Raw genomic sequence first — 21,251 nt, 5'->3', positions numbered from 1 at the left:
TGGCTGGCTGCAAAGCGAGGTTCACAGCAATCTTTCCTGACAAAAGATAGGGTCAGAATCTCCTTAAGCTGAAATGCACCCTGGCACAAAGGTTAAACCCTTCACATACCTCTTTTGCCATTAAAATCCCACTTCTCACGAAAAACCTCCCTCCTCCTTCCATAAAGCATCCAGTCCTCTTGAGCCACCCAATTGTCAGTGGATGATGGATTAGCATAGCAAAAGGTTGCTGAAGCTTTTAGCTCTCCTTCTCTGGGCATCTACTTCAAACAACACCCTTGGCCTGGCATACTGAGCAGAATTCACTCCTAATCCTGGAGGCTTGGCCAGGGGGATGCCTGGGAGACCAGATCACTGTTCGCTGCAGAAATTACAGGGGTCAAAGAAGTAACCACACTTTAATTTCTAACAGCTGAGATTTTCAATGCAGGGAGCAGATACAAAAGCAGCACTGTCTATAGCTTGCTTGTTTTTTTCACTAGAAGCTATATTACAGAAACTAGAAAATGAAGGAAAGCAGAGCCCCTGCTACTGTACTCAGAGATCTTGTCCCCCTGGCTTCACTCCTGAATTTCTCTTTGGACAAGTCCCAAAGGTAATGCAATCTGGGAGAGAGGGAGCAAATGTGCACTGGGGTCTATTTTTAGTGATTGCAGTTAGGCAGAGATCTGCTCCACCACTGCCCCCATCCATCCCCAGCCAAAAAGGGCTGTGAAAAAACTCCTGAAGTTGTAGCAAATGCCGTGTGCTGTGCAACCCTGGCTGCTGGGGTGCTCTGCTTCAGTGCCTGGCTGAGCAAAAGGTTTCCCTGTGCAAGGTCTCAGGGAGGAGAGGCAGGTCAGCACAGCTCCCTGTGTGTTGGGTGTCCGCTCCCTTTGAGACCTTCTCCTGCTCCCCTGGGAGCAGCAGTCAATAATACAGCAATATCAGCTTTCCCTGAGCTCTGTGCAATGGGGAACAGAGACCATTTCCTGTTATTCAGGGCTGTTTCTCTTCTGCAATTTCTTTAATTATAGGGAACACTTCAATGAGACAGGATATTTTCTCCTCTCTACTTCATTATCACCGTCTGGCTTTGCTGCTCTTGCCACATGTTCCCCAGCTGATGTTACAGTCGCTCAATGCAGTGTCACCACCGGTGGCATGCTGCTGGCATCCCGGGCACTCAGTGTCACTTCCAAAGGATGGAGAGGGTGGCACAGGGGAGTGAAAGGCAGATTTTGAGCGCCATGGTTAGTCACAGACTCTCATTCTCCTGATTCCCTTCTGCTGGGCTCCTCGGCCGGGGCTGATCAAGGACTGGGATGGTTCTGCTGAGAATTGAACATTCACAGCCCAACTCTAAAATCTTGGGGTTTTGCACCCAGGCCACGCAGTTGGCTTTGGTGCTCCGTCTCCAGAATTACACCAGGATCCCAGGAGGTCTGCATGTTACACTGGATGTTAACAATTCTACTTCTGCTTCCTTTCCCAGGGGTAATTTCCTTAAAGGCAGGGTTTTGCTGAGCTGTCCTAGGTTGGCTGTTCCCTCCTCGCATCTGGGTGGGAAGCAGTGGGCCGGCAACCTGCCTGCCTAGCAGCTGTAGCAAAGTGAGTTTTATGTCTATGGCTTTAGCAGAGCATTTTAGGATTCTCTGGGATGAAAACTACTGCCATATAAAGCTAACACCTTGCAGTAAAGAACCTTCTGCCAAAAGCACCATGCAGTTTATTTACTTTTAACCAGCCCTGGGCCTCTCCCTCCGTGTGCGCAGCACATCCATGATCTGCCCCTTCACCATTGTGAAGATATTTTGTTCCTCTTTGAGGAGATCAAGGAGCAGGTACAGAGCTGCAGAGACTTATACTGAAGTACAAGTCATTTCTTCCAGTTTCTCTTGCATTGTGGAGGATAAGATCAGCACACTGATTCTGATTAACGCCTCTTGCTTGGATTAGTCGGAACCGCATCAATGTACGAGAAAGATGAGCTGTGAGAGGGAAGCCACAGGAAACTCGATACTGGTGAAAGAAATGAGCTCAGTGTCTTTTATAGTCTCTCAACCTCCCCTCCCCCTTCCTTTACACCAAATCATAAAAATTAAAATCGGGAAAGCCTGGCCACACGAGAGCCTCCTGCCCTGCCTGCGCCAAGAGCCACTGCTGGGGCTGGCAGCGCTCCCGGCCGTCCCTCTTCCAGCGAGCTCCTCTGCGGCGACCCACTGCCACTGCCGAATTCAGATTTAATTTCCTCAGTGGACTTTCACTATTCTTGGGTTTTCCACACAGATCTCTTCCCTCCTCCAGCTTCACAGCCAGGAATGTTGGGTTCCCCCTGCTACAACTCTCTGATCCCTCCCACGGGGTTGCCCTCCTCAGGGGCCTGTCCCCCAAGCCTGGCATTTCTTTGTTCTTCCAACACTATGCTGGGGGCTCGATTGTGTGGAAAAATGCAGAGGAGAGAAATACTTATCCTTGGAGATCCAGTCACTGCTGGGCATCTCGGGGAGAAAGGTCTGTGGGTGAAAGCTTGCTGCTTACAGGTTGTGGTTTGGAGTGGGGTGCAGCACCTACCTGAGCCCAGCAGCCCAGAGGTTTCACAAAACAGTGTTTTAGAATTTTAAGTGCTGAATGAGGCCAGGCCAGGAAAAAAAAGGGAATGACAAAAATAAATAAATGCATCAAGGTGACCAGATAATGTGTTAAAGTGTAGAAAAAATAAGCATGAGGCCATGCAAAGACAAATATTGCCACACAGGATTTGGGGATAGGTATATTGATTTCAATGGGGGCTCATATGACATTTTGCTAAAAACATACAAACTGCATCAGAATAGGTCTTGAGGGGTCCCTGAGCATTTTCCCTACCGTCCCCTCAGTGGCCACATCTCACTTGTATGAACTGTAGTTCTGCTGTGCTGCTCACAGCAGCTCAAGCCTCTCTGCCAACACGAAAAGCCCCATTGCAGGCAGCACAGCTGCCAGCAGCAGAAAACCTGGGAATCAAACCCATCAGGTGCTTATTCTGAAAGGATTTCATGATCACATACTAAAGAGAATTGTAAGGTGTTGCTAAGTAACCCCAGAGCAGGTTTGCTGTGCGGTGTGTCTCCTCCATCTCCCGTCTGCTTTCACACACCACCATGGGTACAGAGGACTTGTTGGAGAGAAATATCACCTGTGGCTCTACCCGTCCTAGGTGAAACCCTCACTCCTTGCTTTGGCAAGCCTGTCCCAGCCTCATCCCCTCACCGTGCGTGGCACCTCTTGCAGCTGCAGCCAGACTCTGGCTGTGCGTGCACGTGCGCTGCGCTTAACCCATCCTCCTGGCAGTGTCACCGACTTCAGCCCAATTACACCGGCCATGAATTGGACCCTGTTCACACTGAAACTGCCACAGCTTGCAGCTGAAGTTCAGGCTGTTATACAATGAGACCATTCACACGTCTCATTAACTCTGGACTATGCATTGAAAATAACCATGCCACTTGATTCCGTGATTAAGTTTTCTCAGTTTATATCATTTATCAGTGCTTTTTCCTCTTCCTAACAGCAACTCTCTCTAAATACGTGAAATGTTTTGTGCTGTCAGTGCAGCAAAAGTGCTACGTAGAGCACAAAATAGTTATTTCTTAGTGTTATACTGATTGTTGTCATCTTAAATAATACAGTCCCAATTTAAACCCAAGCTCAAAGATACGGGCATGTGGCCAATCCCTCTGAGACAACAGTGAGCCTGTGGTTGCGTGTTTTGCACTTTTTGAGCTTTGTTTTTATTAGTTTTTAATGTATAACAGCAGTAAAGTGCAGTCCAAGTTTCTGAGTAAGCAAAATGTACAGGCACACGGAATTTAATAAGGTTATGCTGCTGCCTACACATGGGAAGACACACGAGTCTTCTGCTCGTGATTTACGTTATTGTACTCCTCTGCTGAGTGCCAGCAGCGAGCCTTGTGTTGTACATGGCTGTGCTCTTGTATGAAGGTTTGGATAACAGATCCAGCACGTGAGCATTTGAGAATAACAGTACGCTTGCAATCTGCAGCATGTGTTCAAAGCCTTGGGAGGCACAACGGAGGGAGCACTGCAGGAATGGGTTTAGGGAGATGGTTTTGGTTTGTGCTGCAGGAGAGAAGCGACGGTGGATTCTAGACCACAAAACCTTTCCCAAAACAGGCATAATAGCTCATAAGACATATAATAAGTCTCACAAAACAAAGCAGAGAGATAGGCCAGACCAAGACAAAGAAAAAAAAAAAAGAGCTGCCAAGGCTGGTATTGATAATGGAATGTAGCAGAGAGAGAGGTGGACAAGCATGTTTCTTCTGCCTGGGCCAAGGCAACCGACCACTGGATGCTGAAAGGGAGGATATGAGACGGCCATCAGCATGTGTGGGGAAGGATGCACAGGTGGATGATGCATTTAGAGTGATGGTACTGCAGGCAAAGCTTTGTTGGCAATCGTTTTGTCCATCTGCAGAGGTAATGTGAGAAGTCATAAAAAAGAGGTTGTCAGCAGCACAACATGAGATGGACATGCCTTGGAGAAATACCCAGATAGAGGTCTGTTAGGGCAGAGGGTATTACCAGTTCTTGTGGCTGATTGTAGGTCATGGAAGAAAAACATGGCATTTGATCACAAGTTAGATATGTTTGGGAGAAAAAGATGGAGTTAGCTGTTCCCAGATCCTAAGCATGGATTGTACAGAAATATTGCCAGAAAAAAGAGTTAAAAGGTTTAGGAGCCTAGATCATACTACTAGAAGGAAGGAAAAGTGAAAAAGTTTTGTTGGAAACATTGAAGACCTCGTGTTCATCTGCGCTGATCTCAACCAGCCCTGAGCAAGGTGTCAGGCAGGCTGAAACACAGAGTGGACCAAGAGGCAGGTCAGGTGTGGGGAAGCAGGTCTGTAAAAGCTGTCAGCAAAGAAACAACAGGTACAACCCGGAGGAGGTGGAGTGGCCTCCCCAGCATGCATTTTGCATGGTCTCCATATGCAAGAAGAGAAAATTCCTCCTTGGTCACTCATCCTTTCACCCCTCCCAAAACTAGGCTAGCTTTATGTGACTCTGATGGTGGATTGTTCCTAGAAAAACAGTTCCAAAATGTGGTGCACAATGATTATTGCAGCAAATCTATCTGCTATTCATTTCCTGTCATCCACTGACATTCACAATCACTACCACCCCTTCTTGAGTAACAAAAGAGATGGGCAGAGGGAGATATTCTACAGAATTCAGGTCTGGATTCAGGTCTAAATCATGAAGTACTTCAGTAATGGTTCTGATGTATTCAATAAACCTGTACTTACATACACGAGGCAAGGATCAAAGCCCTTCAGTGAGGCTACGTTGTACTTTTCCATCTGATTCAAAACTCTCTCTCTCACTCAGGTACAAGGCTGAAGAGGTCACCTGTGTTTGATTTGGGAATTATAAAGTTTGTTCATGTATTAACTAGGAAGGCAAGCCTACAAAAGAAACAGGGAGGACTTGAAACAGAGCTCTGCTTGTAAAATGCATGTTGAAAGGCCATTTTGAAAGGTATTCTAAAATCTGCTCTTATCTTCTTGCCAAATCATCAGTGGTTTGACCCACATATCAGAGTTCACTGGAAAAAAAAAAAAAAAAAAAAAAAAAAAAGCTTCAGATGAATTTATTTACGTAGGAAAAGGTCTTTCAAAACAACTGCACAGGGGCCAGGATCAACATCTGAACACGGGCTGAGTTGTTACATATTTAGAATTATTCCTTTCATTAGAGGCATGAGGGCTATCTCAGGCATCTTGGGGACTGATTCAGAGTTATAACATCCTGAACCAGTAACTGCTCAGCTGGGTGAAATCCTGCCTTTGTACGTGCAAGGTTTCTGAGTCCAACTCCTTTCCACACCATTGCTGCCACTCAGGGCTCTAAAGAAGACAAACCCATCGTGTCTACCATGCTGAATTGCTGTGGTTCACATCTGCAAGAAGATGACCCCCAGTCAGAGGACCACCAAACTCGTTCCACCTGGTGCCTGCCTTTTCGTTTATGCAGTGAACAGAGGCAGAGAAAAAAGGGTGGTTGTTCAAGCAACCGCACTGAAATGCCCTGGAGATGCCCTGGGTTGCGTGCCTTGTGTGTGCCAACTCTTGCCAAGCTGGTAGCTGCAATTAGGTAGCAATGAAGCGTCAAGGTGAGAAAAAGCACAAACTATTGTGAACAAAGAAAGCATGACCTTAGGAAGGAAGACCACAAAGCGAGGATAGTGGCAGACTGGTGCCAGAGTGAATAGGAGCCTACGGAGAAACCCCTCGAGGGAGTGATGCAGAATTGGGCTGTAGGATGTCAGAACTAAAAATTTTTCTTTGCTGTTTCCAAAAGGATTTTTTTTAAAGAAAGAAACATCCAGATCAGAAAACGCAGCAAGCTGAAATACAATGTTTTGTTTCCCTTCATTCTCTCTCCAGTCAATCATCCCCTTTCTGCATTCCTTCCTATCCAGGGCTTCAATGTTATCACTGCACAAAGAGACGTCGCTGATGTGGAAAGGACGTGGAATTACATACGGCACTTCTGCAGACAAATCATTTGAGGTGCATCCTTCAGAAAGAGCAGCCAGGGAGCCATATGCTTTGTCTGTGTTTTGGGGGACAGATCACACCCAATCTAAACTTGTGTGGTCACCGGTGACACTTCTGTGTTGTGTCTCAGCTGCAAATCCTCAAGGGACCCTTGAGAAGGTTGAAGTAGCCACCTCACAACCTCGTCCCCATTCCCCAGGAGTACTGATAAGCCTTCTCTCTGGAAGGGCTTTATCTGGACCTGAGAGCTCATATTGCACGGGCAAGTGGTTACAGCACGTACCTTTTCCATTAGAGATCTACCTTCAGTGTGTTTGGTTCCAGAAGGAAGGAGGGACACCCAAAACTTCCAAACATTTTGTGCCAATGTGCAAGAAAGCAACAAGGAAGATCGCTATGAAATCTTTGCCAGATGGGAAAGCCCTTTCCCAGGAATCCAAAAAATCTCAAGCCACATGGGAAAAAACCTTCCCTTACGTGATGCTGTTGTGAACCAGGCTCTGTAATCTGATGGATTGCCCAAAACAAGGGTGTTGAGCCCCGTTTCTGATCCGGGACACAGCAGCGTAAACCAGGAACAACATGATCAAAGTCACCAGATCAGTAGAGGGGGGAAGCCTAGCATGACCGCGAGGAACATCTGGCTTGATGCAGTAAGAAAATCTGCACCAAATGGGTTTCAAACATCTCCCGTTTGCTGCTATTTCAAGCTGTTAAAAGATAGACAACTGTTATAGAGATATTTCTGAAATGTCTGCAGTAACTATGGCCACAGTCCCTGGTGAGAAACCATACTGAGCACAGCGCTGTATGTGCAGCCTTTGGAGTACTCAGGCTTGGAACAGCTCACAGGAAAGCATCTAATGAAATCCAGCCTTTGCCCATTCGCTCTCACTCAGGAAAAACTGATTTCAACCAAATTAACTGTGTTAATATTAAAGACCTCTCGCTGACAGGTGTTCAACGCTGAGATTGTTTAAAATGCCAAGTAAGACTTTTTGTGTGCGTGTGTCACTGGGCCACACTGCCAAACGTCTCGTCACAAGAATGCCTTCAAATTCATGCAAAAATGAGTAACATTTTGGCAGGGCAGGGCTTTGCAGCACTGGAACGGAGAAACCCCGGAGGAAGCGAGACATGCACACAGCTGGGAGCCGAAAAGGCTTCAACAGCCACTCACTGTGCCCATCCCTGATGATTTATTCGCAGAATTCCCAGCGGCGGGAGGCTGTTGGGGCAAGAGGGGCCAAGGGTGGAGAACCCAGCAAGAAATGATCCAAGCAGTCGCGGGAAAGGCACAGTGCAAGCTGGGGGGATGTGGGGAAGCAGCGGAGGAGGTGTGGGGAAGGGCACGGAAGGGCAAAGCGGGAGGAGGAGGAAGGGCTGCCCTATGTGTGTGTGTGTGACTTAAATTTCCCAAAGTCATTTAAAAATGATAATAATAGTAATGGTGATAATATTAATAATGGTAATAATAATGATGATCATCATAATAATGAAGAAGAATAATAAGAAGATAATGATGAAGATGATGAAGATGATGATGAAAAAGATGAAGAAGATGATGAAAAATAAGATGACAAAAAAGAAGATGAAGAAATAAGATGACAATGAAAAAGATGAAGATGAAAAATAAGATGACGAAAAAGAAGATGAAAAAGTTGAAGATGATGAAAAATTTGATGACAAAAAAGATAATGAAGACTAAGATGATGAAAAAGATGAAGATGATTAAGATGGTGAAGAATAATAAGATGATGAAAAAGAGGAAGAAGAAGATGATGAAGACGATGATGAAGAAGATGATTAATAAGAATAAGATGGTGAAAAATAAGATGATGAAGATGATGATGATGAAGATAATGATGCTGCTGAAGGAGAAGTACCGCCGCGATTTACAAAGAGCGGCGGCGCGGGGATGCTCCGCGCGATCCGGGGCCGTGCCTGCGCGCCCCCCTCCCGCTCCGCCGCCCTCCTTGCGGGGGGGCCTGGGCGGGGCGGGGGGGGCGGGCCGGCGGCCGGGAGCCCTTTAAGAGGTGCGGGAGGGCGGTGCGGGGCCGGGGGCGGGCGAGCAGGGAGCGGAGCCCGGGGGCAGAACCGCCCGGCTCCCAGCATGGCTACGGGGGGGAGCCGGCCGGGGGGGGCCCTGCTGCTGGTTGTGCTGCTGCAGCACGCGGCGTGCCAGGCGGCCGGGGGGTGCGGGGGGGAAGGCTCCCCCCTGGAGCCCTTCGACTCGCTGTACGCCGGCGGCGTGGAGGCGTACTACGGCGGCGACTTCGCGGCGGCGGCGCGGTGCCTGGAGCGGGCGCTGCGCAGCCGGAGGGAGCTGCGGGAGGCGAGGCTGCGGTGCAGGAGGAGCTGCCGGGGGCAGGTGCGGCTGGAGGAGCTGGGGTCGGGGGCCGGAGGCGAGCTGCCCTTCTGGGGGGCCTTGCTGCGGCGAGCCGGCTGCCTGCGGAGCTGCGAGGAGGCGCGGCTGGGAGCAGCGTCCCGGCACCGAGCCGCCGAGGAGGTGCGAGCCGATTTTCAGCGCAGGGTGCCCTACAGCTACCTGCAGCGAGCCTACATCCAGGTAGGCACCCGCTGCATCCCCCCCCTCTGCCCGCCCTCCCCGAGCATCCCAGGCGCGGTGCCCGCCCAGCCGCCCCCCTGCTGCTGCACACCCAGGCTCGGCTTGGTCCAGCTTCGTGCTTCTGCTTGCTTGGTGCGCTGGTTGTTTGTTTTCCCGTGGGGTGCTTGTGTTTGGCTTTCGGAGTGGCGTGGTACCCTTCTGAAACTTATGCCTTTGGGCGCTTGGCAGGGAAGAGCCCCCCGGAGCCTCCCGCTAACACCCCGAGGCTCCACGCAAAGGATGCTGCTTCCCCCTTGCTGGGAGCTGAGCTGGTGCTGAGCTCCGGGAGTGGGCATGAAGCTGGGGGATGTACAGCTGCTTCTGGGATCTGATGGTCTTCAACCTGCCCTGAGATACAAAATCCTTTCTGTGATGCTATAAGGTCACTTTTAGCAGCCACTGATGTCTTCAGCATCTTTCCGTAGTCCCAGTACTGCTGCCTTGCAGCTGTTACCTTCCACAGGGATATGGTGTTACTCTTTGTGAACTTCTTTGCCAAAAAGAAAAAACAAAAACAAACAAACAAAAAAACCACCAAAATCCACCTACGCCAGGGTAGTTAAGGGGATTTTTCTTTTAGTTCAAGACCTGGGCTCCACCAAGGCAGGTACCTGTAGCAACTCTTCCTGTCCATGACTTGTAAGGACAGAAACTGTGGGAATTTTATTTCATGCCAAGCTGAAAGTGTTTAAAACATTTCTGGAACATTTCCCCCTGGATTTCTGCTTTATTTGAACACAGTCATAATCTTGTAGTTGCTACAGGCAACTTAATAGGTGAAGACCTGCACAGCAGAGCATGGAGAGGGTGACTCTGCTGAAATCCATTTCCAGCTGGAGAAGGAAACATCCGTCCTAGGCAGCACTAGGGCTGGTGGTGCAGAGACTGCACAGCAGCTGGGCAAAGAGGTGAAGAGCTACTGCATTTTTTTTTATTTACCGTAGTTCCTTTTCTGTCATTGCCTTAATGTTATTTTTACAAGTCAGAGGCTGGAAATGTCTTGGCTTAAATTTTAGTGTATGTGTGTAGTATAATGCTCCTGAAAGGAGCCCTGGGAGAGAACCAAGACTATAATTCAATATATATTAATCCTAGTGAAGCTGGTGGAATTTTCCTGAGGTTCTTACCCTGAAAGATGCTCTGACTGTGTAGTGTCGCTAGGTGCAGGAAATCATCCTAAATTTGCCATGCTAAAAATTAAGTGATTTCTTCTAATTTCAAAGCCTTTCCCAGAATCACGAAGGTTGGCTCACATCAAGCTCACCAGCAAACTTTCCTCTGAACTAGGGAATGAGATTGGCTAATTTTTCTCCCACTTCAATAAAATCAGTATGCGGAAGTCCAGATAATTTTTGTTGACCTACGAACAACACTTCTTATGGGTCTGAGATTTTTGTTTGCTCATTTTAAAATGTGCCTTATCAAAGCAATGTGTCAAAACCAGACTTTATTATGTGCGAGCCATATTAATTTGCTTTTGCAGCATCTGGAGATCTTATATCCGTTCTAACACTTGGATTTTCTCACTCTCTGATGGAGTAGCAGATATTAATGCTATCTGCACGGATGCCTGGGTGCTGGGCGCTGTAGCCAAGGTCAGGTACAGTCTGAATTGAATTGAGCTGCTTCTGGTTTTAATACCTCTTCTTTAACCCTTTCTCTAAGCTGGCTGCTCCTTGGTTCTGGCCAGCTTTGTGAGCAGCCCTGGGACCAGCTTTGTCCTGCTGAGGAAGCCATAATGCTTTCTTACACTCTCACCCCACTGCTGCCTTCCCGGATTGCTCTTTCGGTCTGCCCCAACAACTCCATGTGCAGAAGAAACGTCCCGTGCCGGATTTGCCTGTGCTTGCACAAAACACGAGGTCTGATGCCTGGCGCTAGCACGCGCTCGGATGCGAACAACCTCCCCGTGCCAAGGCTGAGTGAATGCCTTGGCAATTCCCCAAGGGTTGGGATTCATCCACACTTACACCATCTGGGAGACCTTGGCTGCAGCATCCGCTGGGCTTTTTGTCAGCTGCGACGAGGGGCTTGTGCAGAGCTGTGCGACTCCGGGCAGCGGTACCTCTCTCTGGCTGCTTGACCCCTGTTTTGCTCCTTGAAACCAACAAGGAAATGAGATGAAGTTCAACATCCTGCGGTGTATCCTGTCCAGCCCCTCCCTGGGCTGGCCGCTGGGTACTCGGGGGGCACGATGGCATCGGCAGCTCTGGGGAGGAGGAGGAGGAGCAGCCTGGGTTGTGCTGCCCACCTCCTGCTGCTGGGGACCAGGGTTGTTTGCTTCTAAGGAGGGGAGAAACACCTCCCTTTGGGACAGAGCAAGGAGTAGATTTAAAAAAGAAAAAAAAAAGGAGGCGGAGTTGGCATTCATGTAGCGCTTTGAAAAATGGTGCTGAATAAACATGAGCTAATGCTTGCGACACTCCTGTGGGGTGTGAAAAGCAGAGGTTTTTATGCCTGCTGGCCAGATGCACAGGCTGAGTGTTGTCCTGCAGTGTGCAAGCGTTGTTAGGTTAAATGCTGATGGTACCCCTGTGTAAGAACATGACCCATCAGTCCCTGAATCTGTCACCCTGTCAGCTCCCAAAATTATTTTCTAATTATTTTTTTTTCTATATATATTTCCTGAAGTAAAAAGGAAGACCTCTGCTCTCTCTCACAGACACGATCTTCCTGGTGACTGCAGGATGAAGTGAGGGGAGGTTGTGGTGCACTGCATGACAGCTGAAAGTGTCTGTGGGTTTTCCACTCTGGATCAGGCCTGTGAGGCTGATTGCAGTCTCTACAGAGACTTAAGACAAACTCCTCTGAACTAGCAGCCCAAGTCCAAAAGTGTTCTCACGTCTCATTGCAGCTTCCAAATGCACAAGTAGGAAAACTCTCGGGCAGGATTTTCCCTGAAGTTGCTGATGTTCTTGGGTGATTTAGAAATGTACTGGGTGCAGCTGGCTGGAGCAGTGAGTGAGGTGGGTTTTGAGAAGAGGTGAAAAGGGAGGAGGTGATGAGAACGTGGGATTTAACTCCTGTAGTGCAGGTGGCAGGCACTGCTGCTCCCAGAGACAGAAGTCATCCTTCAGTGGGCTTCTGATGTGATGTCCCATGGGCAGACAGACATTTTTCCTGATGCCAGTGGTTTCCTTTTGGTGGTATTCAGTGAAAAGCCCTCTAGGCTTGGCAGATGGGTGTAGGGGGATGTCTTTGCTCTCTGAAATATTTTTTTATTAATCACATCCTGCTCACTTTGCTGCCTGAGTCATCTTGTTCCTGTTCAAACCTAGCCTGCAGGCCACGATGTTTCTGCCCACCCCCTTTCTGGGGGATTTCTAGCTCTGAAGGTGAGCAGAGGAGGAGGAAACCACACACACCGTGACACCTCCTGGCCGTGGCTGCTGACTCGGGAGCCGTGCTGGAGCTTGCTGCAGGTGGCCTGCTGCGCACCCTGTGCCAGCCTCGTGTCTGGTCCCAGTGCTGCCTTCTGCAGGCCAGCCTGGTCCAAAAGCAAGTAACCTCAAAATCCTGATCACTGTATCAATTACAAAACTAGGTCTTGCTTCTCTTTTATCCCACACACGCTTCCCTCGAGGTCTCTTTCCCTCGCCTCATCTTGTTCCCAGCTGCAGCATCCCCTGGCCTGGTTGCTAGCTGGTTGCTGCAGAGGTTGGACTAGGTGATCTTGGAGGTCTCTTCCAACCTAGATGATTCTGTGATTCTGTGATACAGCCTGTTTTTATTTTCTCTGTGTATTGGTGAGCACTTATTCTCCTCATAAACACTGACTTTTAATGGTCTCATCTTACCACTCGCCTGCATGCCCTGTTGCACATCAGTGAAGCAGGGCAGGAATCGTATGTACGTAGTCTGTGACCACCAGCCTTGGGTCTGTGCTTGTCTAAAGCAGTAAGCAAAGCAAGTCTCCAGGGCACAGGGCCTTGCTCCTCTCCTAGTGGTGTCTGGTCACAGGTGGAGCAAAAGGTGCAAGAGTCTGACCCTGTCTTGCTTGTTCTGTCTTTGTGCCGAGTTCCCCCTTGTCACGTCTGAGTTGTTTCAGTTCCTAGACAATGTTATCATCAGGATTTCACATGCTGCAAGCAGCAAACAATATTTGGATTTTCTGTGCCATAGGAGAGGCTGTTTATTTGTTCAAGTTGTTGTTTTTTTTTTTTTCTAAAAGTCTTTTCCTGTTCATGTGAACTTCATACAAGCAGCTTAATCTTTCTGATAGTCTTGTGTGGGGAGGACGCTGACTGCGCGTTGTCGCCCTCTTGGCTGGGTCCCCCCAGCTGTACGGTTTAGGGGCAGCACTGAAGGCACGGCCAGGAGCGTGTCCTGGGTCACACTGTGCTCTCCTGCCCACTCCTATCCCTGGGAGATTTCTGAGATACAACACAGACACAGCAATGGCCTGGGCAGAGACCACGGGGCAAGGGAGAAACGAAATGGCCGCCCCAACCCTCAGAAAGCTTTGCGGTACGGGTTATTGCCCTGCTCCACTTCTGCCTTTGAAAACTTTCTATTTATGGGAATCCAAACTCAAGGGAGGAGACTTGCATGCACAAAATCGGGCTCTAACCGCTCCACGCTGACTGCTCGGTCTTCTGCCAGTGCTCGTGGGAGACTTGCAGCCAGCTGTGCTTGGGCATCTGTCTCTGGGCACTTGCAGCAAGCCTCAGGATGTTTGTTAAGATTTCCCTACTAAATTCTTTCCATCTCAAGCAGCTCCTCACTGCCTGTCTCTGCACTGTTGCACTAGGCCAGAGCCCTTTGATAAGAATATGGAGTATCTGCCCAGGAATTGGGGAGTAAGTCCGTATTCACACCAATGTAGTTGCTTTGCTAATTTGGCTTGTTTCACTCAAGAAGTGATGTTTTCCCTGAAAGTTTGTTCAGTTTTTCTGTATGCTGCAATTCTGCATGGACTTCAAAGGTCCTGTGCTGGGGTGAACTGCATCCTCTGGGGGGAAGGCAGTGATTTCACTTGCGGGCAGTGACAGAATTATGTGCAAAATGCCAGTACTTAGAAGTTTCTGCAGGAGCAGCCTCTTGAAGCTGTTTCTCATCACACCCACCACCTGTCCTCTGCGGTCTCCCCATTTGGTCAGCCTTGTTTTCATTGGATCCAAATGAAACATCACATCCCAGACAACGACCTATAGTAGATCTGGCTGATAATCATTATTATTAGGATTATTACTATTAGAGGTGTTTGCTTATCTTATGTCTTGAGTGTTGGTATTACTCAGATACTGGACAAATAAATAGATCCTGGAATTAATCTCTTGGAACGTCTCTTTATTTAGCTTCTCTGAGATAGCATTCCTGGTCCTCACCAGAGGGTAAATGTTAGTGCTCAGGCATTTAAAATGATGTGGACAAAAATAAACTTGGTTTATGGGATGGAAAACTCCTGATGGTTGGGTCAGCGTCCTGGGTGTAGGGCAGGACTGAGTATCCCTGTTCTTGCCGACCTGCATCAACCTGCTGTAAACGGAGCTGCTGACTGCAGTGGTGTTGCTTGTGGTGTGCCATGCTGGTTGCTTTGAATTTGTGGGAGCTCTAGGTAAATTCCTCCTTACAGCAAGTTCATGGTGAAACTGAAAACCTGAATTCTCCAGAGCTGGGGCAGTCTTAAGATGCTTAGAAGGAGGGGCTCTCCAAAAGGAGGAGGCTCATGGCTTGAGGTGGTCTGCTTTCCAGTGCTCTGCTTCTATTCAAAGCAGATAATGATGCCTTCCTTAACTCTCTTTGCACCAGGAGATCCTGGGTGTCGTTGCATGATGTCTTAGTAGAGCAAACCCCATATGGGAGTCTTGCTGTAAATACAAGAGAGACCAGATACAAAGTTGTCCTCTCCATGAATGCATGGGGTTAGCATCCTTTTGGAAGAGAAGGGTCTCTGTATTTGACAGGGCTTTTCCTTCTTTAAAATTACTGCTGCTTCTCAGTGGGCTGATTAAATTCTAAAAACAATGACCCAGCAGTGAAATCCTAGGGATGTGCACGTGTGAAGTCAATGTGCAGGACGCCCATTTCTGAAACCTCCAGGTACTGTCCCATGGAGCAGTTTTAGGGTGAGCAGTACAGGGTAAAACAGCCCCTTTCCCTTGCTAAATGAACAGCACATCTCAAGAGAGGTATGGGATGGAGCCTGGGAAGTCCAAGAGGTCCCTTGTGCTCTGGATTTTCATATCCAGTGAGCACCCATCCCACACTGAGGGCTGGGGGCAGCTCCACAATGCCTCAGTCTGTGTTTTGCTGCATTTGCATCTTGAAATTATTTTCCGAAAAGAAGAAGAAGAAAAAAGTTTAATGTTGGTAGCTTAACTGGATTTTAATTTATTTATTTTTTTAATGAGAAAATGGTCTTTCTTTGGACTCCGTATCATTTTTAAGGAAAAAAAAGACAAAAAGCTCCCATTTAAAGTGAAATTTCATATTGTTTCATTTTGGGTTGAAAGTATTGTCAGACGGGGAGGGCAGTGACATAGTGGCTGGGTGCTGGAGCTGAGCAAAGGCAGGCAGTAAGACAGGTTTTTGTGATGAAGGTGAGCAAACGACTGAACTAATTAACACGAATTACTTGGGGCTAGCTCACTGTCTTCACAGGAGACTCGGTCTTTCCTTCTCAGATCAATTCTGCTCTAGGTCTGACAGAACCTGATTCCAGCCAGCTCCAGGTTGGTGCTGTACTAAAAGTTAGATGAGATGATTGTATTGGCTGCTTTTTTTTTTTAATATATTTTTAGATTTTCTGTAATTAAAAAAATAAAATAAAGCAAAACGTTGGTGTTTGCGATTTCCGCATCATTTTAACTGATGGTAAATTAACTCAGCCTCACTCAGCCCCACTGCAAATTAGAGCTGAAGTAGCTTGAGTTTGGCAGGGAAGGACACCAGCAGTTAGTGCAAACTGCTCTTACACCCACGAAGCTCATTTCATACAGCCTGGTAACGAGCCATTTGATGGCCAGAGCTACTTTTTTTTTTGTCTTGCCAAGTTCCTCTTTCTCACCTCATCGCTATGCAGCAATGCCAAGGCTCCAAAATAACTGGCGGCAGGGCCTCGCCTGCAAAATTTCTGTCTTTTGGAGAGAAAAAAAGGTAAGTCTGGATTCCTCCTTATTTCTCAGTAATCCCTGGTGCTCGGGCTTGGGTGATGGAGAAGACAGTGCTGTGACTCACACAGCTTTGCTGGATCTTCGGAGGCCTTGACCTGAAGGCATCCCAGAGCTTGGGGCTGGGCCCACGTCCCAGCTTGGGCAAAGCTGGGCTTCGATAGCACCCAAGGGCCCTTTGCCTTTAGAGGGCAGGCTCCTGGTGCTATGTGAGGCTGGCTGTTGTCACCTGGGACCCAGCTCTTCCCTGTTCCCCAAAGTTTCTGTACCTTGCCCTTCACTCATCTCACTGCTGAGCTTCCCCTTCCATGCACTGCGTTGCGCTGGGCTTTGTTAAATGGCTTTTTGTGTTGCCTGTTAATCCTCATTCATACATCCTAGTGAGCCCTGCTCTGGCTTCTGCCGAGCCCTCCTGTTGTCCTTGGCTGCAGCACTAACTAACAGCAGCTGATAATGAGCTGCATGTGAACGAGCGATGCCATTTAGCTCTGCTAAGCAAACTCAGTGCCCAGTACTTACTAGCTGTGCCTGAAGTTTCAGCAAGGATTATTCCCATTTCCTCATACGAGCGGTGATTTCACTGTGGATGGTGTGGGCAGTAAGGGGAAACCATGGTGGCAGTAACCGAGCTGTCTGCTGCCAACCTGCTGAGCGCTGCAGGAGCCTTGCTGGAGGGACCCTGGGCTGGAGGCAGTGCCTGACATCTGGAGCGAGGGCTTTGGGGTCTGTTTATCCTTTTAATTTTTTTTTTTTTTTTCTTGGAGGTGGTAGGTATTAGTCATGCCGATTGGGTTTGCTCCCGAGGAGCAGGGACCCCTGCACTTCGCACGTAATGTATTTTCATGGCTGTAGTCTGGACCGAGGCCGGGCTGGCTTTAGTTCCATCCACGTGAACCTGCAGTGACCCAGCTGATGGCTGCGGAGTTTCTCTCCATTTACACAGGGGAAACTGAGGTCAGAATTTGGCCTGTGTTTTTAGCAGTAACCCATGGCAGGAAGAAGGGCGCGAGGTTCCCTGGATGCTTTCATTTCGAGCCTACGTATTGGCAATAAGGTATTGACGTTTTTATTTCTTAGCTGTGGTGGGTGATGACTGGTGACGGCAGGGGTTCTGCCTGTGTGTGGGTTCAAGCAGCAACGAGCTGTTCCTCGTCAGCCTGTGCCTCTGGACCAGCCCTCCTCCTTCCCATGACAACTGGGCAGTCAAACAGACCCTGAGAGCTGACGTCAAGTGTCAGGGATTTGGCCACTGAATAATTACAGCAACAAAAATAGCATCCCCTCTCCACCCCTTCCTTCCCACACGCTCCTTCTGAATCCCGGCTCATAAATGTCCTTTTTTCCCCCCCCATTCTTGGATAGGAAGCAAAACCCACATGTATTAGCTGGAACATATGGCAGAGGTTGGCTGCAGCCCATCAGTTCTGAAGGCCAAATACTCGCTTGTAGCTTCTTGTTCACTTAAAAAAAAAATAAAATAAAATGCTGAGGAGGGGGAGAAAAACACGTTCTTTCAAGTTGGGATGAAAGGCTGGGTCTGTGCTCATGCTGAGATGGGAAGCAGATAGGGTGCGGGACAGCATGCTGCTGCATCGAGGAGCACGTCCCCCGCAGCGTGGAGGGGACAGGATGGCCATTGAGAGGTGGGCTGTGTGCTGGCAGCTGCCACTGCCCCACGTGGATGCTGGCTCTGCGGTCATGCCTTGTAAAAATCCTGTTTCCAGCATAGCAGATTGCATCCTTAGGAGTTAAAATCCGGTCGCGGATCAGATGCGTGTTCTGGGGATGTTTGTTGGCCTCAGGGACCAGCGCAAGGTGCTGTGCTGCTTTGTTTTGTACCATGATGCCTGTGGGACGTGTGTGCCTGAGCATCCTCCAATGTTGTGAGCACAGGTACCACCGCACAGAGCTGGTGTAACTGGGCTTGGATGCTGCTATTCATGTCAGGAATAGCTGCTGCTGTTCCAAGTAGCATCACTCCTTCCTCAGCATGGAGATGCATTGCCAAGCCCTCTGCTCCTCTTTGGTGCAAAGCTGCCCTGGGTCTTGCACATCCTCCTCTCCCTCCCAACATAGGAGGGGTTTCTAATGGAATAAAAAATGAAGAAAAAAAAAAAGTTGTACGCCAACTTGCTGCTTTTCATCATGGTTTTCCCAAACCATCTGCATTTGTGGCTGTGATCTCACATTGTGTCCCTGCACCAACAGGAGCCTAAGACCATGCTGTGTCCTGTCAAGATTAGTGGAAGGAGCCCTGGCGTCCTTCTGCCTGCAGCTTTGTTGCAAAAGCAGAGTGGGCAAATCCTGCGTGAACATATTGCAGGCAGGGCACTGCCTAAACCCACAGGTCCTTGAGGTCTCCTGCAGGCATGATGTGGAGATGTGCTGAAGTTCATAGCCCAGGACTGCGGTGGGGCGGGGGATACAGTGTCTTTTGAAGATGGAGCCAGCCATGTCCCTTCCCAGAAAAGATCAGTGTGGTACAGAGAGAAGGAGCTTGGAAAATATGCTTGAAAATATTTGCTGAAGGTGTTGCTGTGACTGCCCAGGGACTGAGCCGGAGTCTGTTGATTCCCTTGCTTAGAAAGTTCTGTTTTTCAAGTGGTTTTTGCCAAGGCACTGCCTGTTCTGAGGCTTATATTCTGGGCCATCCGTGTCCTGAGTTACTCTGTCTATTTGGAAGCAGATGAGAATCCACAAAGTTTCAGCGAAGCAGCGTGAAAAGAAGAGCACTGACACACCGTATGCTGCGCTGCTGCTGGAGGACGGCCCTGTGCAGGGCTGCCAGTGTCACACAGAGCTCTGCGATCGAGCAAAATGCTGGAGGGGTGGGCAGGAAAGAGCCTGGTGTCTTCCTCATTCTCCTTATAGAGCTGCGTAATATGTGTTTTATTTTATTTTTTTAATGCACTGGTATTCCTGAAGTACTTCATTGAACTGTATGTTTCATTTTGTTCTCAAGAATCTTTCTCGGGATAAAAATGATGAAAGGGCTTTTGGAGTAAGTGGGTGATTAGGGATTGCTCAGAGGGGAGTCACATAGCGTTTGGGAAAGGCTTCTGCTTCTTGGTGGTGTCCCCATGTCTGTTGATCCCTTGTGAGGGCAGGGGGTTGGAGCAGCCTGAGCAGGTGATGCTGGGGCATGTGGTGCAGTGCCTTGCTGTGCACCCCAGGCTGTGCACGGACACGCTGGGGTGCTGCAGCGACTGCAAATCCCTGCTGGGAAGGCTGGTCTGAGCCTCACAGGGCTCCAGCACTGCCACCGCTGGAGCAGGCACCATGTCACACAGCTCTGTGCACCGTGAACCTGGAGAAGCTCCCCCAGTTGTCTCAACTCCTCCAGTTGTCCATCATACTAGAGGGAAGGAGTAGGGAGGAAAAAAAGGAATGAAAATAACGGAATCACTCCTGCATTCAGTCACTTCTGTTCCCCTTGGTTTAAATGCCAATATCTTTTGGCAGCCAGTTGTTCCCCCCATCCCTCGGTTGGCAGCTTTACTCCATTTCCCTTAACGTAAGTATTGCATCCCTCTGTCCAGATGTCAGTGGCTCTGCTGCTTCCCCGGAGCCGGCTCTGCGGGGTCAGCCGTGAGCTCGCCGGCTGTGCTGGCCCATCCAAGCATGTCTCTTCCTCCAGCCACCTTGGCTCACTCGGTTACTGCTAATAAAAACTCAATCTCAGACGGGATCCTTTTACGAGGAAAGCAAACAGCAAATAAAAGAGCAGCGCGTGGCTTTAGGAAGCGATGTTTGTCAACTGCGCGTCCCTTTTGTGCAGCCCCGGCCGTGCTGCAGGCTTCTGGGTGCTCGCCGCTGTGAGCTCGGCACCTTTCCAGCTGGAAACGCTCCCTTGCAGTTGCTATTTCTGTGTCGTGCTTTTCCAGCCATGCTTCCTGCTGCTCGGATTTTCTGTCCCCCACCATGCTTTAATGCAGGGTGAGGGTCTTGTTCCGGTAGCCTCAATGACTTGGGTTTGCAAAGTTATCGGTAAAGGTTTGCTGAGGCAAAACATGTGCCCACCAGAGCCCAGTTGCTCCCCAGTGCCACTGGGCGATGGGAAGCGGACTGAAAGGAGGTTCATCGGGGGGAAGCAGCCTTGCCATGTGTGGGGCATGGAGGACGAGGCTGGTAGCTCCCCTGGATGTGCAGGGAGCTCTGCTCGCAGAAGCTGGGCTCTCCAGTGCTGCAACCAAACCTCTGGGAGCCAGGTGCCCAAGCTCAGCTCCGAGGTTAACAGAAGAAAGTTCCCCATCGTGAGGAGCTCCTTCCAGCCGGATTGCTGTTTAGGTTTTGGATGTGCAGGAAAACAATCCCTGCAAAATGACTTTTGCACTGCAGTACAAGGCTTCCTGCAGGGATGTTTGTAGCTTCAAATCACTGTTATTTTAATCAGCACACTTCTGGTTTTCTATATCTATTTTTGGATGCTTGCTTTGAAATCACACTCGATGATAGCATCATAAATACACCATTTTAGCTTTGAGTGTTTTCTAAATCCAAAGAAACCAGGTAGAGGGACCTGAATAACCATTTGCCTGGATTTTTTTCTCTGAAAGTTACAGCACTCGGAGCTGTCACAGACCTGCCAGCAATCAGTGCGCTCAGTGGTCTTGGAAGGCACAGCGTAGAAACTGTCCTGTCCTTTATGATTCCTTTGAGAAGTATTAGATAGGAAAAGTTTGCATACTTCAGGCTTTCTGTTTACATTCCTATTACTTTGCTGTTATTTTATGTGTTGGATGTTACAGTTCAGCTCCGCAGTGGAATTGTCAGCGCAGCCAGACAGTGGAGCCGTCTCTGGTGTTGCAGCCAGCCTGTGCTGAACAGCAAAATCTCGCTAAGTAGGGTTGACAGTTGTGCTCTTACACTCTCTGGGTGTGCATCTGTGGGCTCTTTCTGTGTGCACAGACATGCGTGGAGCTGGGGTGATGCGTAGGAAAACCCTGCTTGTGTTTGCCTGTGCTGCACAGCTGAGACAGGAGGGGT

At 48.9% G+C, this 21,251-nt stretch overlaps 1 protein-coding gene across 1 annotated transcript in view; it reads left to right on the top strand.

The window, feature by feature from the left end:
- The first annotated feature begins 8,591 nt into the window (after positions 1 to 8,591).
- The window catches only part of P3H2 (prolyl 3-hydroxylase 2), a 66,471-nt gene continuing 53,811 nt past the window's right edge, over positions 8,592 to 21,251 (top strand). Inside the window, exon 1 of the mRNA XM_080604049.1 lies at positions 8,592 to 9,114. Coding sequence (XP_080460175.1) covers positions 8,659 to 9,114 — 456 coding nt within the window. The 5' untranslated portion in view covers positions 8,592 to 8,658. The remainder of the gene's footprint in view (positions 9,115 to 21,251) is intronic.

This window comes from Anser brachyrhynchus (assembly GCF_964034855.1).
Source record: "Anser brachyrhynchus genome assembly, chromosome: 9".
Classification (NCBI taxonomy): Eukaryota; Metazoa; Chordata; class Aves; order Anseriformes; family Anatidae; genus Anser; species Anser brachyrhynchus.
The sequence above is the reverse complement of the archived record's forward strand: the minus strand, read 5'-3'. Positions and strand labels throughout refer to the sequence as shown.